Here is a 14234-nt window from a genome sequence, read left to right as displayed (position 1 = left end):
GGTGGGAGGGGCAAGCTATTCATATTAGGTCAAAAGTGAAGGTGTTTCAGCTATTTCTCTTAGTCTGTGGCTTTACTTTGCATTTCCTTGCTTTTGTGGGTTTGTATCTGGCATTTTTGTGGGTAGCAACCTTAACTCCTTCACAGACACACAAAAAAAAAATTATATTAATTCCGTGGGCATGGCACGTGTGCTCACGTGCCACACACAGAACATTATTGGGACACCGATAATATAGATTCTGCACCAATTGCTGGTGGGAACCAAAGAGACATGAGCTCAAGTCTCGCTTGTTCTACTGACTTGTGCCCTTCAAAATCCTTATTATTGAACAAGGCCTCCTATCCATTGAGAGTTTACACAAACTGGGGTTAGAATATAGGTCTCTCATATGGCAGGATCCTAGTGTCAGGCTGGCCATTCAGTCACACTGTTTATAATTTTTTTTCCAAATCTATCTACTCAGCTAAGATGTCTGTAAAATGGGAAAACATAATTTGTGCTCATGTAACTCAAGAGCCACATTATAATGCATCTGCACAAGAGGGCAGAATTAATGTTGCACAGACAGGTAACTTTAATTCTGGTACTTCCTAACTTCAGGCTATGAAATCCAGCACTCAAAATAACATTTTTATTTTTATGTAATTAAGTTTACATTATGCTGCCTGTGGGAGATCCTGTCTCTAAGTGACTTTGGATCTTAGTGCTGAGAGACTGATATTATACAGATAGCAGTTCCTCCCAGTGACAATATTTCCCACATTTTTCTCTCCCAAAAAGCTGTAACAAGATTTGAATTGAACTATGAAAAGACTCTTGTGATTCATCTGTATAATTTTGTTTTGGCAGGAGACACAGAGCGGAATTATTTTAATTGGAATACAGTCAAGAATAAAATGGCAAATTTTTCAGTTGTTCATGAATTTAGTGCTATCTCGTGTAAAGTGAAGGACTTCTGCAGCGTGCTGCTCAAGAACTCATACATTTTCCATTGACTTGAATTTAAAATTAGTGGGTACCTGTTCCATGAGAGCAATTTACTTTTCAATACACCTCATCATGGGTTCCACAAATAATGGTTCTAGCAATACAATTATGCAAAATATAGAAATTGCATTTTCTTCTGAGCTGTAGCCTTTCAGTTACAGTTCAGCACAAAAACATAGCATGCAATGGGATTCCATCTCTTCTCACTTTCCTGAAAGTGACTAAAATTGGCATTCACTGGAGTTCAAAGTGAGGGGAGAAATACAGTCATGCCATGAAGCAATTTCTTATCATAGTCCATGTGGTTCTATGCATCCTTTTTGATAACACACAACCCCTCTATTGAAGGGTGACTGTTTCAGAAAAGTGCAGGTCATAAGGATTAAAAGTTAAGTTGGCCTGAAGTCCACAACTTGTAAGACCAATGATAAAATAACACTCCTGGAGTGATGAGACTATTGACTGATTTCAGATCCATTGTCTTGCAAACCATTAGGGCTATAAAAATGAATGCTATACAGTGCTGGACAGCTTGAAAATGTACCATTAATTTCTTAGCTTACTAGGTCAAGATATCTAGCTTAAAAATAACATGTTCTGAGTATCATCTTGCCTTTTCCCAGCAGCTTCAATTTTTAACTGATTTTGGTGGCTGCTATCTCAAATTGTTTAAAACCAGAACCAAATCTTTATACCATCTAAAAGTCTGGAATCCCATCAGTCAAATAGTGTAAAGCATTAATCTGTAACTCAGCATTTGAGACTCTTGCCTCCTACTTGTTGCAGAATTTAGTCAATATGTAGTGAATAATGAAAGTGCCCTTTTTCAGTGTGGGGATTGGATGTTATGCAGTGAAAACAAGGGGACCTCATATTGAACAACAAGGATTAAAAAATAAATATTGAGCAAATGCTTTATTCACTGATCATCTTTCAGCCTTAATGGTCTTTTAATGTAGTTTTTGTGTGAAATTCTTCTTCATTGGTATTCATAATAATCTTTCTACATTATGCCTGGACAGTGCATGAATTTTCATAGTGAAAACAAGAACGGCTTTTAAAACTATTTTTTGCGGAGGTACAGTGCTCTTACATTTCAGCTGCTCCTTTAATCTAACATTCATATTATGATAACCATTGACGGTACACAAGACTGTATGGTATTTAGAAGATTTTAATTACATTGTATTTTATTCCTATACTTCCGAATTGATGATAAATCAGTTTTTCAGTTCAGTATCTAAATATACTAATTTAGATGGCTGACATTTAAAAATATGCCATTCAAGTACTTTTATGTCTTTGACTGAAATGCGATGTCCAGTAGTGCTTTAAAATCGTATTTGCCACGAATTTGGGATAATCACATTACCCACAAGTGTTTCCCCAAACAATTGCAATAAAATTTATATAATCTCACAACATGGAATTTTGTGATACTTTCCCCACTTTTTCATGTATTTTAAATGGGAAAAGTATTGTAGAAATACTCCCACTGACACATAGGGTGGGACCTAGTGATATTCGTAAGCGCAGTATAAAAAGTCATTTATATATATGGAGGTCAGAGTAGATGATAATGATAGTCTCTTCTGACCTTAAAGTCTGAGTCTGTGTTTTATGTGATAATTTTTCATCCATTGTAACACCCCTGTAGATTTTTTACAATTAAAACTAACTCAATTTAATAAATTGGAAAATTGAGCACTGATTATCCTTCCCCTTTACTTTCAGTGTATTTTAAATTAACTAGAATGAACAAAAATTATACATTAGTCTATTGTAAGCCACCACAACATTCTGAAGAGAGGTTATAGATGCTCTGCAACAATGCTTTATTGATTCAAAATAAACATTGATTTAACTTTCTGTTGACAAAGGGCTTGATTCTGGGAGTTTTGTGTGAGAAATGCTTGCAGAATTGGGATCACAGTCATGATGCCTATTTTTTAAAAAGTAAACACTGTATTTTGGTCCACTACATCTGGCACAATAGTAAGATAGAGGTAAAATTTTGTGTTTTAATCTACTTGATATTGGACATAGTTACCTGCCTTACTGTACCAGACAATCATTAATACATGAGGTTTCAAAGGTAGCTTAACATTCTAATGTTGCTGCTTCCTTATACTTAATGAACATCAAAAACTTATGAAACAAGAAATAATAATGCAAATGTTCTTATTTTCATAAATAAATTTCCAGAAATGTCTTTATTCTCTGACCACTGATTAGAGGAAAGTTCAGTAGAAGTACTTGTAAAGGGACTCTTGTGGAAGCAAGTTCTTGATTTGGTTGATGTCTTTCCTTTTGTAGGAGCACGGAAAAGAGGAGATTACTGTTATCAACCCTGCTGAGTTTCCTGATAAATCTTCAGTATCAGAATATTTGGAACCAACCGTTTTGGGGACTATCATAACACCCGATGATTATATTGGAAAAATAATAACTCTGTGTCAGGTTTGTATAGAATTTTAGTTTTATGATTGCACTGTTAAACCACATGTGGTATCTAGATACCACAGCAATGGGCACCATAGGAATGTTTAGTAATAATACTCTCTCAATAAAATCAAGATTTAAAACGGTCAGGTATGAGAGACATCACTTTTCTGAATTATAAGGTCATCTTTTATTTGACTAACTTCTGAAGAAGAGCTCTGCGTAGCTCGAAACTTTCTCTCTCTCACCATCAGAAGTTGGTCCAATAAAAGATACTACCTCACCCACTTTGCATCTCTAATGTCCTGTGATGAACACGGCTACAACACTGCATACAAGATCATCCAGTGAAAGATGGCTGCTCAAGCTCAACCCCAGAGAGTCTTTTTGAACAATTGCTGCAGCTCTTAAAAGATTCTGGTAGTTTGTTTCACTATTAAGGAGGGGAATCACCAATGGGAGATGCTGGTGGTATTAGGTACAGCGTATGTAGGAGTAATTTAATGAAACATAATTTCTATCCACGGACCTGAATAACAGCAGTTTTCCTTGCTTAACTTGAGGAGTTTTGCAGTTTCTTGTCTCTCTGACAAGTGTTGTAGATATAGTATGCTTTACCTCACTGTGCCATGTACAGATGTGGAACAAAGCAGAATGATGGAAAGTGTAGTCATTGATTGAAATAATCCCATTCTGCTAGAAAATAGATTGTTTTCCTTGATTTCATCTGCAGTACACATATTAAAAGCTTAATTCTTTACCCAAACACCTCCGTGCATTTGCAATATTTTACTTGCTTTTTTTAAAAAATATGGGTACATTAAAAATAAAGAAAACACTGTTCCTAAATGCAGTATTTTATATGGTTTTGTATATACAAACTTTGTCACAAAATGCTCTGTAGTATACAAAATTACAGTATACATAATTCAGGATAGTATACTACTATGTCTGTTACATTAGTGCCCAAAGTATATATGGGATGAAGACATTGTATAGTAAAATAAATACATAAAAATAAGACTATTGAAAGGAGTTGGGCCCTGATCCTACAAGCCCCCCTGCCTGGGTAGCTCTCCTGTGTCTAACAACCTTGACTTTATTGGGGCTGCCTGTAGGTGTAAAGCCCACTCACGAAGAACTGTTTGCAAGATTAGGAAATTAGGGAGCAGGAGCAGAAGCTCTTAAGATTTTCAGTGATGAGGCAAGAGGCATCAGGAAATATATGCATGGGATGGATCTCTAGACCATTAGTCCACAAATGGCCACTTCTTGAATTATGATGCTGTAATTCTCAATGAATTCTGGGAATCTAAACAAAACTAATTAAAAAAAAAATACTCAAACTGTCTGATGGCTTGTTGCCAAAACCTCTCTGTGTACTAGTAGCCCCATATTTGCCTGTTTGTTCTGTATTTGTGTTGCGAAATTTTTCTAAAAAGTGTCATATTTATTAGACTCGCAGGGCTGTTCAGAGGGACATGATGTACATTGATGAGCACAGGGTTATGCTGAAATATATCTTCCCACTGAATGAAATTGTGGTGGATTTTTATGATGCTCTGAAATCACTCTCTTCTGGATATGCTAGGTAATTTTTTTTTCTTTTTCAAAATACAGTTTAAGAATTTTGGGTGAGATATTCAAAGGCACAAATGGGAAGTAAGTGCTCAGCTCATTATCTTTAAACGCTGTATTCAGGGAAGCATATCCATGTGTAATAGCATTTCCTCAAGGAGTTTACAATGTAGATTAAACATAACAGAGAAATGGATGACAGATGGTGGGGATGGGGATATGGCAAGGACAAGGGATACAACACTGAAGGATTGGATAAACTGACTGTTATGGTCATGTTTGATTAAAACAAATGCATCTTTGCTCAGACTGCTACCAGAAAGCTTAAAAAAAAAATTGGGGGTGGGAAGAAGGTTACCAGTAGATGTTGAATGTTTCACCAAAAATAAGATTTTGTGAAATGTAGGAGATCTTGAATTGTCTGTCTGTTTATAATATTTTATGTGTGTGTGTGTGTGCGCTATGAATATTTTGCATACTTAGTGAGGGCAATGTATAACAATGTTAGAAATAAAATTATTAAAATCTAATGTTAATAAAATTCTACTAAAACAGCTTCTTTCATAGAAGCTGTAGAACATTCCTGTGGAATAGGAAGATATTAAACCCATTTTGCAGATGAGCAAACTGAGGCATAGAGGCACGGCCATACTGTACATCACTGACAGAAATGGAAATAGAACAGAAGAAACCTGACTTATAGACTCCTGACATTCACTTTTCTTGTATACCAGTTCTGAAATAGCAATGGCTAAATGACACACACATTGTAGAGAGAAACCTTGTATAAGGTGGAAGTGCAGTAGTTTCCACCCATTTTGGGTACTGTGATCATTATTGGGAATGGAATTTCCTGTTATCAGTTCTTCATTAAGTTAGACCTGCAGGCAGGGATTTGAAAATCCCAGCCTAATAAATCAGGTTATGTTATAAAAATCAGTGGCAGTCAGCTTAGAAATCAGTTAACAAAATTTACTGTGATATATAACTATCCCCTTGCCAGCTGTACATTGTGCAAGTGTCCAGTGTACTGTAATGTGAGAACTAGCATTATCTACTTGTCAAAGGGACCCTTGATAATGTACTTTTATTCATTAGTTCTTCTTTCCAATGTGAGAAGGAAACCTTTCAAAATGTTAATTCATTAATACAAGTCTGAAACCCAGATGAAGGGGTATATTCTCAACTTTGTTCTGGGAATTAAGCAAATAATTTTCTGCATATTGAGATGAAATTTTGTTCCTTCAGGTAAAATAATCTTTACATCTGGTAGCTATAAAAATATGCAGATACTTACCAGCAGCCTTTGGGAGTTTAGCTGAAAGGAATATGTTGCTAGATAGATGGGATTTAAGCCAACAAACGCTGCGTGCCTCTTATTATTGAAATCTGATCTCAGGAGATTTGGTAGTAAGATGCATTATGCTTTGATACTGGTCTCATGATTTACTTTTTAATATCCACAGTTGTGTTAGACACTTTACTGGCATAAGAATAACAGTTCCCTGCCTAAAAAGATTGCAGTTTAATCAAAGTTCATATAATTCAATGGGTAGCAAGAGAGAACTCTTTGATTTACAGTGACAGGATTGCAAGATTGGTGGTTCTGAATGTTGTGGTGAGGTTTTTGTTTTTGTCCTTAAATATGTTTTATGAATATAGGATTATGATTGGGTGTTGGGGGTTTTTTTCTGTGTGTGTTGTGTGGCTGAACTGGTAGGAAGAAAGAAAACGGAATGGGAGAGGGTGGATAGAAAGAAAAATGAAGGGGAAGGAGAGCCAGAGGAGGATGGAGGGAGGTGATTAAAAAGGGGTGTGGTGGGGGTGGAAATGAAGGCGAGAGATGGGGAGAAGCGTGATGGCTGGGGCGGGGGGGGAGGGAGAGAGAGGGGGAGGTCTGGCAGCAAATTGAGCATTGGAACCGGACAGGAATAGGAGGAGAGCAACCGATCAGTCAAATGGAGTGCATATAAAAACCAGTTCAGAGTTTGTTTTGAGGTTTAGGATTCTCATGACATCAGAATGTATAAAGACTCTGCTGCAGCGACTTGGAGGGGAAGCTTCAAGAGCTGAGGCTTTAAGGTTGGTCCAAAGAAGCTCCTCACACTGCTGCTGTCATGTTGGCTTGGTGGGAAAGAATCTGGTATCCCTGAGTGGCTTCTAGAGAATCCAGTGGGGATGGTGGGTCCTGACAAACCGCTGCTGAGTAGCTAAAAGAAAGGGTGCTGCCTGCCTGCCTGCCTGTGCTTTAGAGCAATTTTTTGCTGTCAGTGTACTTATAATTCAGTTTTGGAGAGAGAACGGATTTACTAAAATACAGTTAAAAATGGCAGTACCCTCCTGTAATGAAAATACAAGTGTCTTATTAAAATGTGTATACAAAACAAATGCTAAAGGCCTAAAAGATTCCTGGAGTAGAGAATATAGTATCAATTACAAGGTTGAAGTTGACTTTTTTTTTTTCCCCTTTAGTTTTGATTATGAAGATGCAGGATACCAGGCAGCAGACCTTGTCAAAATGGATATTCTTTTAAATGGGAACTCTGTTGAAGAATTGGGAACTGTTGTACATAAGTAAGTAGATTAACTGGAGCATCCCAATCAGTGAATAAAAAGGTTTCTTCTTTATATTTTCAGCATATATTGGTGAAAGAGCAATGAGGATTTCATCATTCAACCACCTTCAAGAATGATCTGCAAAGGAAGAGAGATGTTTTATAATTAGGAGAGAATTAAGAATCACATATTTGTGATTTTAGAAAGACATTCAAATTCTTAACTAGAAAAACAGGAAGCAGAAGTTAAGAGGAGGATAGGGTAATTGCCTATAAGCAAAAGGTTCACATTAAGGAAAAAAGTGTTAATCATTTGAAGAGAGTTTAAAATAGGGCAAAGACTAAAAAGGGGGGGGGGGCAGATCTTGTGGAGAGGATTGTTGAAAATAAGGGAATCAAACTTACGAAAGGTACACAATTGAAAGTTTTCAGTTGTTTCATGCTCCAGATTACGTCAATGTCATGTACATTTAATATTATCTCAGTTTAATTCTGTAATGAGACATTAGATGCAGCATTTTGAAGTTGCAGAGGAATGTATAAATTGTAAAGTCAGGCATCTTGGTGCAACTTCCTGCAGTACATGATGTTTTGGTTGTGTTCCTCATGTTGAGTCTCTGTTCTGTTTTTAAGATAGTCTCTCTCACATTTGACCGTTTGTTGGGTCTTGAGCTGTGAGGGGAGTAAATTCACCAATGAGACTTGGAAAATGAAAAAGTTTGAAGGCCTCAAAGGTGAGAAGAGAGGTCACAGAATACTGGAAAATAGGAGGTCACATATAGGGTAAACATTTAGAAAATGGAGACAGAAACATCCCCATTATCTCAGAAAATAACATTTACTATACTAAGTTCTATATTAATAAACCAGGTTTCTTAAATGTAATTACGACAAGGAAGCTGGTGTTTCCAGATTTCTGCATTTCTTGGTAGAATCCTACCTTTCTATTTGCTGCTGTCATTTCTGATGGAGTCTTTATAAAACTTTCCACTTGTTCTTCCAACTACTATCTTTAGTAGTGTCCTTAATTCTCCTCTTCTTTTTTTTTCTTTTTCTTCCAGGATGTCTGAACTTTAATCTGCAGTTGCTGAAATTCATATTTACACTTTAGTTATTTTCTGTTATGACAAACTACAGTCTTTCCTAAGTTCTTTGATTTCTTAACTTCAGAGGGTCAGAATAACAAAGCCAAACTGTCTTACTCCAGGAAGATTGTTTCATTCATCCTTGCAATCAACTATCTGATTTAATCTTCCGGCTTTCAGAATTTTCTGTGGGTTCCCTAGTCTCTCACATTAAACCTATTCCTACTCATTTTCCCACTTGTTCACATTGTTCCTAAAAATTTGGCATTTTATCTCTCGCCTGCATCTCTATATAGTTGATTATTGCTTTTAAACACTCACTTCCCTGTTTATTTGGGAACTCACTCCTGAACTGCTTCCTTTCATCAGAACTAACCTTGAAATCATTGTTTCTGTTAGCCTAAAACTGATACTTAAATCCCACTCAGTATCATTTCCCCTTATCGCTGCATCTTTTCAATCTCTCTCCGCATGCTGTAACTAGATTGCATATATTATAATGGAAAGTATAGGTAACCTAAATACAGGGATTGCTACCAGCATCTCCTATGATAAATATACATACCTATCCACATCTTAAATATATATATTTATAGCGTTAAATTGCAGCTATTTATTTTACTGCATCTATCTATTGTACAGATAAAGGGAAGCCCAAATGTTGCTATTTACATTATCAAACTCTAAAGCATATATTTTCAGCTAGTGCTTGCTATAAAATGTTTTGATACAGGACAATATAAAATTATTTTTCTTTGTTTTCAGACCATAACAAAACTGTCAACATGTACCTTTGTTTTCTAACCTTTTTGGAGCTTTTCAGTGTAAATTTGCTATCTCTTGTCATTTCTTGCCTTCAAAATCTGAAATATGTGCTAATGCAGAATGCCTTTAGGTAATGTCTACTAATAAATTAAGAGAAACATTTAAAAATGTTTCTGAATGTAACTGTTTTGTGAGTAAATGTTTGAGAGAACTGTACTAACCTATTAAACCTCTAATAGATAAAAATCCCCCTCCCCTTATAAAAATCTAAGAAATAACTACTGAAATTATAATATTCTTAAAGCTGTGTCTGGATTATGCCTCAATCCATAGAGGCAGCCCTTTTATTTCAGTTTATTAAACTCCTAGCCAAAGTTTGAGCTATACATTTTTTTAAAAAGATGTACAAGCATGCCAATTGAAGTTTTCCATCTCGCCCAAAAAATGTGTTCCCCTTCAACACACTATCACCCACACTTCTTACCTTCCTCCCATCTCAAACCACTGAGACAAGTTGAATTTCTTCCAAACATACCCTCAGGCTAGCCAGACACATTCTCTTTGCTATAATAGCATTATTAATTTTTAATGTAGAGTCCAGGGATTTGAGGAAGTCAAAAAAGGACTAGAATTCTCAATTTGTATACCTTACATCAAAATGCTCTGAACTATACTAAAGTTATTTGGGTTCAATATGATACATGTTTTATAACAGTCTACACATTTAATTACTGAAGATTATTTGAAAAGTGCTTTGTTAATGTAATCATATTATCTTGTATGAGCTGATAGATTGCAGGTGCAATAGTCTTTCTCCTCACCTTGGATAGAGTATTATGCTATGATCAGAATATCTTTGATTTTAATAGGGAAATAGACACTTTTTAGGAACAATACTTACTGTCTAGAAAACCGTTAATGATAATTCTCTTAAGTTTATTCTCTCAGAAAATAATAGTAAATTTCCTTTTCAGAGACAAAGCATATGCTGTTGGCAAAGCCATGTGTGAACGTTTAAAAGATGCTATTCCTAGACAGTTGTTTGAAATAGCCATCCAGGCTGCTCTTGGCAGCAAAGTCATTGCAAGAGAAACGTAAGTTACATCTTTTTTTTTCCTGGCTTTAGCTATCTTTTTAAGATATTGTGATGAGGAAATGTTTCTTATTTATCTAAATATTTTTAAAATTTGTCCCCACAGCCATAAACAAACAGCTTTTGTTGTAAAATCTAGCCTGTTTAGGTGGAAACAGCAGGAGGTACTGCCCCTCATTTGCAGCCACTAGGAAAATTACTTGTTGTGGCCTACATTTTTCTCTCATTTATATAGTACTAATCTCCCAGAATAAAACAAATATTTGATCTTCAGATTTGAATCTAATATTCTTTTGATGTCAATGAAGTTGAAGAAATAATTGTCATATTGTAATTTTATTCAGTATAAAACCAGATAAGAAAATGTTTCTTAATGGATCGAGCACAGTAAATCACAAGAGAGTGATTTCTGGGACAGGTAGAATAGTCTTCCACCAACAAAATCAGGTCACCATGCTGAATACGTGGTGAACACTAGGACCTCAGGGACTGAGCAACGGCAGTTGTTTCCACATACTCACTCCAAGGAAAGTCTAATGCAGGCTCTGCAAGCCAGCTGTTCCCTGCCAGCACCTACAGTACTTCCACTCCAAACCAACCATGGTTTCTTGGCGTGACCCCAGTGCAGTCAGCTTTTGTTGCTGCAAAGGACTGTGGGATTTGGGTAGTAGTAAGTAACCCTGGGTGGCTTTTGGGTCCCAAGTGGAAATAGATTGAGAAGCACTGCTGTAATATATGCTAAAATGTATGAATAGTAAGAATCATAGCACACATTTAATAAGCTAATCATACAGATGGTAGGGCATTGTTATCCATTTATTTACAATAACACTGTGCCACTGGCTCCATTAGGTTCTATTTTTTGCTTAGTAACAGTATTGTAAACTTTTGAGTGTTAAAATCAATTTGAAATAAATCACAGGTAAGATCGTTAACTAGAAAAGGGATTGTACTGTGCTAGTTATTTTATATATACCCTTTAGTAGATGCTTCCAGAATTCAAAAATATCTGAGAGTTTGAGGCTTAGCCTCCTAGCTGACTTGGATTAGAGGATTTTAAAAGAAACACTGGTGATTTGTGTAACAATACCCAAGCATCCTAGAAAAACTACCTCAAAAACATAAATTTGGGTTAGTACCGGCTACTTCTTGGAGTATATTAGGGCTCATATGTTGGAAATGTACTGTACTGATGTATACAGATAGTATATCTTCTCTCTTACAGAGTGAAAGCTTACAGAAAGAATGTTCTGGCAAAATGTGTAGGTATTTTTCAATTTGGGGAGTGGGGGGATTTCTGATATTTGAATATAGACGCTTTCAGTGGCCCAGCTAGGGGGGTATGGTCCATCTCTTTACTCTCCCATGACCCTCTCCATACCACAGTTTCATTTTTGTACTTTGCTCTTCTCTGGCTCACTTGTCCCTCTCATGTTCAAGCTCCAGTGACAAGGTCCTCTTATTTATACAATTATGTTTTTTAGATTTTCATTCTAAAATACAATTTTCCCAATTCTATTGTGTCTGCTTGCACTATATTTACACAGTGGTTTAGAGAAACTGACAGGTTTTTTTTCAAAGCTGCATGTCTACTATATACCTAACAGTCTCAGATTCACTATCCCCCAGTCTTTCCCAAATGACTTGGGTGAGTGAGTTTCCCTGTATAGACTGGTTGTGACTAGGCTTGACTTTGGCTTTTTCACTGCTCAACCAAGATAATAAAGATTAAAGAATGTAGTGCTAACTGTTCACAGAACTAGAGAGAATTACAGAAAAAATTGATTATGCTTGTCAGAGGTCTGAGGACACGATGAGTTACAGAAGAACTCTTTACTTTCCTTAGTCATGGTAGATATCAAACCAATGTAGCCTCTCCTGACAGGCTCATGTGACAAATGAGATAATGGAAGAAACCAGCTCCTGCCTGTGTAAATGGTTAAATTACAGGTTGTTCACTGGCTCCTCTTCTCCCTCTTAAATATTGGTAATTTAGCATGAGTGGTGGGAGTTAGATTGACCTTAGGTTACATCTAATATAATTAGTCTTTTCAAAAACTGATGGCTAAATAGCTACTGATACTGTATAGCATAGCTCTTAATGTTTTTTACACTGTACTATCTATACAATATACCAAGTTAACACATCTTTCCTTTTTAATAGTATGGTGGAGATATTACACGGAAAATGAAGCTTTTGAAGAGGCAAGCAGAAGGAAAGAAAAAGATGAGGAAAATTGGCAATGTGGAAGTGCCAAAAGATGCCTTTATAAGTGTTCTAAAGAGACAATCTGAAAAATAATTGGAGACCAAAACTCTCCAACTCTGATGCTTCTATCTAACTTTTGCTGGGCAAATGGCAGGATGAGGTTAATGTATAACATATTGCTGGGGGTATGTTTGCGTGACTTGTCGTATTTAATTTTGTACGGCTGGTTACAGCTATATGAGGAATGAATTTTAATTGGAAGAATGTACTTGAAGTCTACATTTCAGATTTTATTACCATACACTAATTTGTAATGTATACAATGAAATTCAACTAGAATGATTGTGGGTGAAATGGAATCCAGTCCCAGGAGGAGCTTGCTTCAAGGCACTGCAGGTGTAGCCAACCCCCAGCTTACTTTTCTAACTCTCCACACAACAAATAGATCAGGAGTAGGCAATCTATGGCACGCGTGCTGAAGGCAGCACACGAGCTGATTTTCAGTGGCACTCACACTGCCTGGGTCCTGGCCACCGGTCCGGGGGCTCTGCATTTTAATCTAATTTTAAATGAAGCTTAAGTATTTTAAAAACCTTATTTACTTTACATACACAACAACAGTTTAGTTATATATTATAGACTTATAGAAAGAGACCTTCTAAAAACATTAAAATGTATTGCTGGCATGTGAAACCTTATTTTTAGAGTGAATAAATGAAGACTTGGCACACCACTTCTGAAAGGTTGCTGACCCCTGTAATAGATGGTGCATATTGGATTTCAAATTTCTGGAAGTACATTCTTTGAAGTTCAGGGCAATATAATTGATTATGTAAGTACAAGGAAAAGGGCACACCAGCTCCACATTGGTGAAACAGAAGCTAGACGGTTACTCCATCAGCAAGTGTAAAATACATTATTTAGGAACTGACAATTAGGAGAGAAATCATACACCTCAACACAGCTCCTCTCTTAAACAGACAGTTGGCCCAATATTAGGAGACCTTAAGGCTTCTGAAAACAGCAACTGCAGAAAACTAGGTACTGGGCATTACTGATCCCATTTAACTCCCTTTCCTATCACCTACTTCATGGGTACAGGTAGGTGGCAGCTCACAGGGCATACCCTTTGTCTAGGTCAAAGTGAAGACATACACCTAAGTTATGGCAAGAATGTGAAAGACAAGTATGAGATGCTTCTGAAGTATCTGATGTCTGTTTCAAAAATGTATGTGGGGCAGGGAGTTGTTGCATAATTAGTCTTTAGTTTGTTTCTAGTCCAGCCTGTAGAGGGAGCTCACTCACATTCAGCAAATGGTATGACATGCCTCATCTTAGTACCAACCTCTAAAACAGAGTTTAGAAAACTGTCACGCTTATAGGAATGAATTCCTTAATTCTCGCCTGTTGAAGGGGACAGACTTGCTTTGTAGAAGTGTTATAGCACATCACTACAGCAAAGAGGGTTTTTTTTTTCTTTCAGGTGAGAAGCTAACTATTCTGTACTAGGCTCCAGC

General features: G+C 36.5%; 2 protein-coding genes across 5 annotated transcripts in view; one reads left to right on the top strand and one right to left on the bottom strand.

Moving 5' to 3' along the window:
- GUF1 (GTP binding elongation factor GUF1) overlaps positions 1-13291 on the top strand; it is a 45795-nt gene extending 32504 nt beyond the window's left edge. For all 3 annotated transcript variants that reach the window (XM_045017633.1, XM_045017634.1, XM_045017637.1), the window contains 6 exons: positions 3307-3450; positions 4890-5023; positions 7483-7584; positions 10390-10509; positions 11734-11770; positions 12673-13291. In XM_045017633.1, coding sequence (XP_044873568.1) covers positions 3307-3450; positions 4890-5023; positions 7483-7584; positions 10390-10509; positions 11734-11770; positions 12673-12810 — 675 coding nt within the window. In that variant the 3' untranslated portion in view covers positions 12811-13291. The remainder of the gene's footprint in view (positions 1-3306; positions 3451-4889; positions 5024-7482; positions 7585-10389; positions 10510-11733; positions 11771-12672) is intronic.
- Positions 3444-14234, bottom strand: part of GNPDA2 (glucosamine-6-phosphate deaminase 2) — a 33437-nt gene continuing 22646 nt past the window's right edge. For both annotated transcript variants that reach the window (XR_006579583.1, XR_006579582.1), the window contains exons 8-10: positions 8506-8652; positions 7971-8237; positions 3444-7704 (exon numbers count right to left, since the gene is read on the bottom strand). The gene's annotated coding sequence lies outside the window, so the exon portion shown is untranslated. The remainder of the gene's footprint in view (positions 7705-7970; positions 8238-8505; positions 8653-14234) is intronic.

This window comes from Mauremys mutica, chromosome 5 (assembly GCF_020497125.1).
Source record: "Mauremys mutica isolate MM-2020 ecotype Southern chromosome 5, ASM2049712v1, whole genome shotgun sequence".
Lineage (NCBI taxonomy): Eukaryota > Metazoa > Chordata > Testudines > Geoemydidae > Mauremys > Mauremys mutica.
The sequence above is the reverse complement of the archived record's forward strand: the minus strand, read 5'-3'. Positions and strand labels throughout refer to the sequence as shown.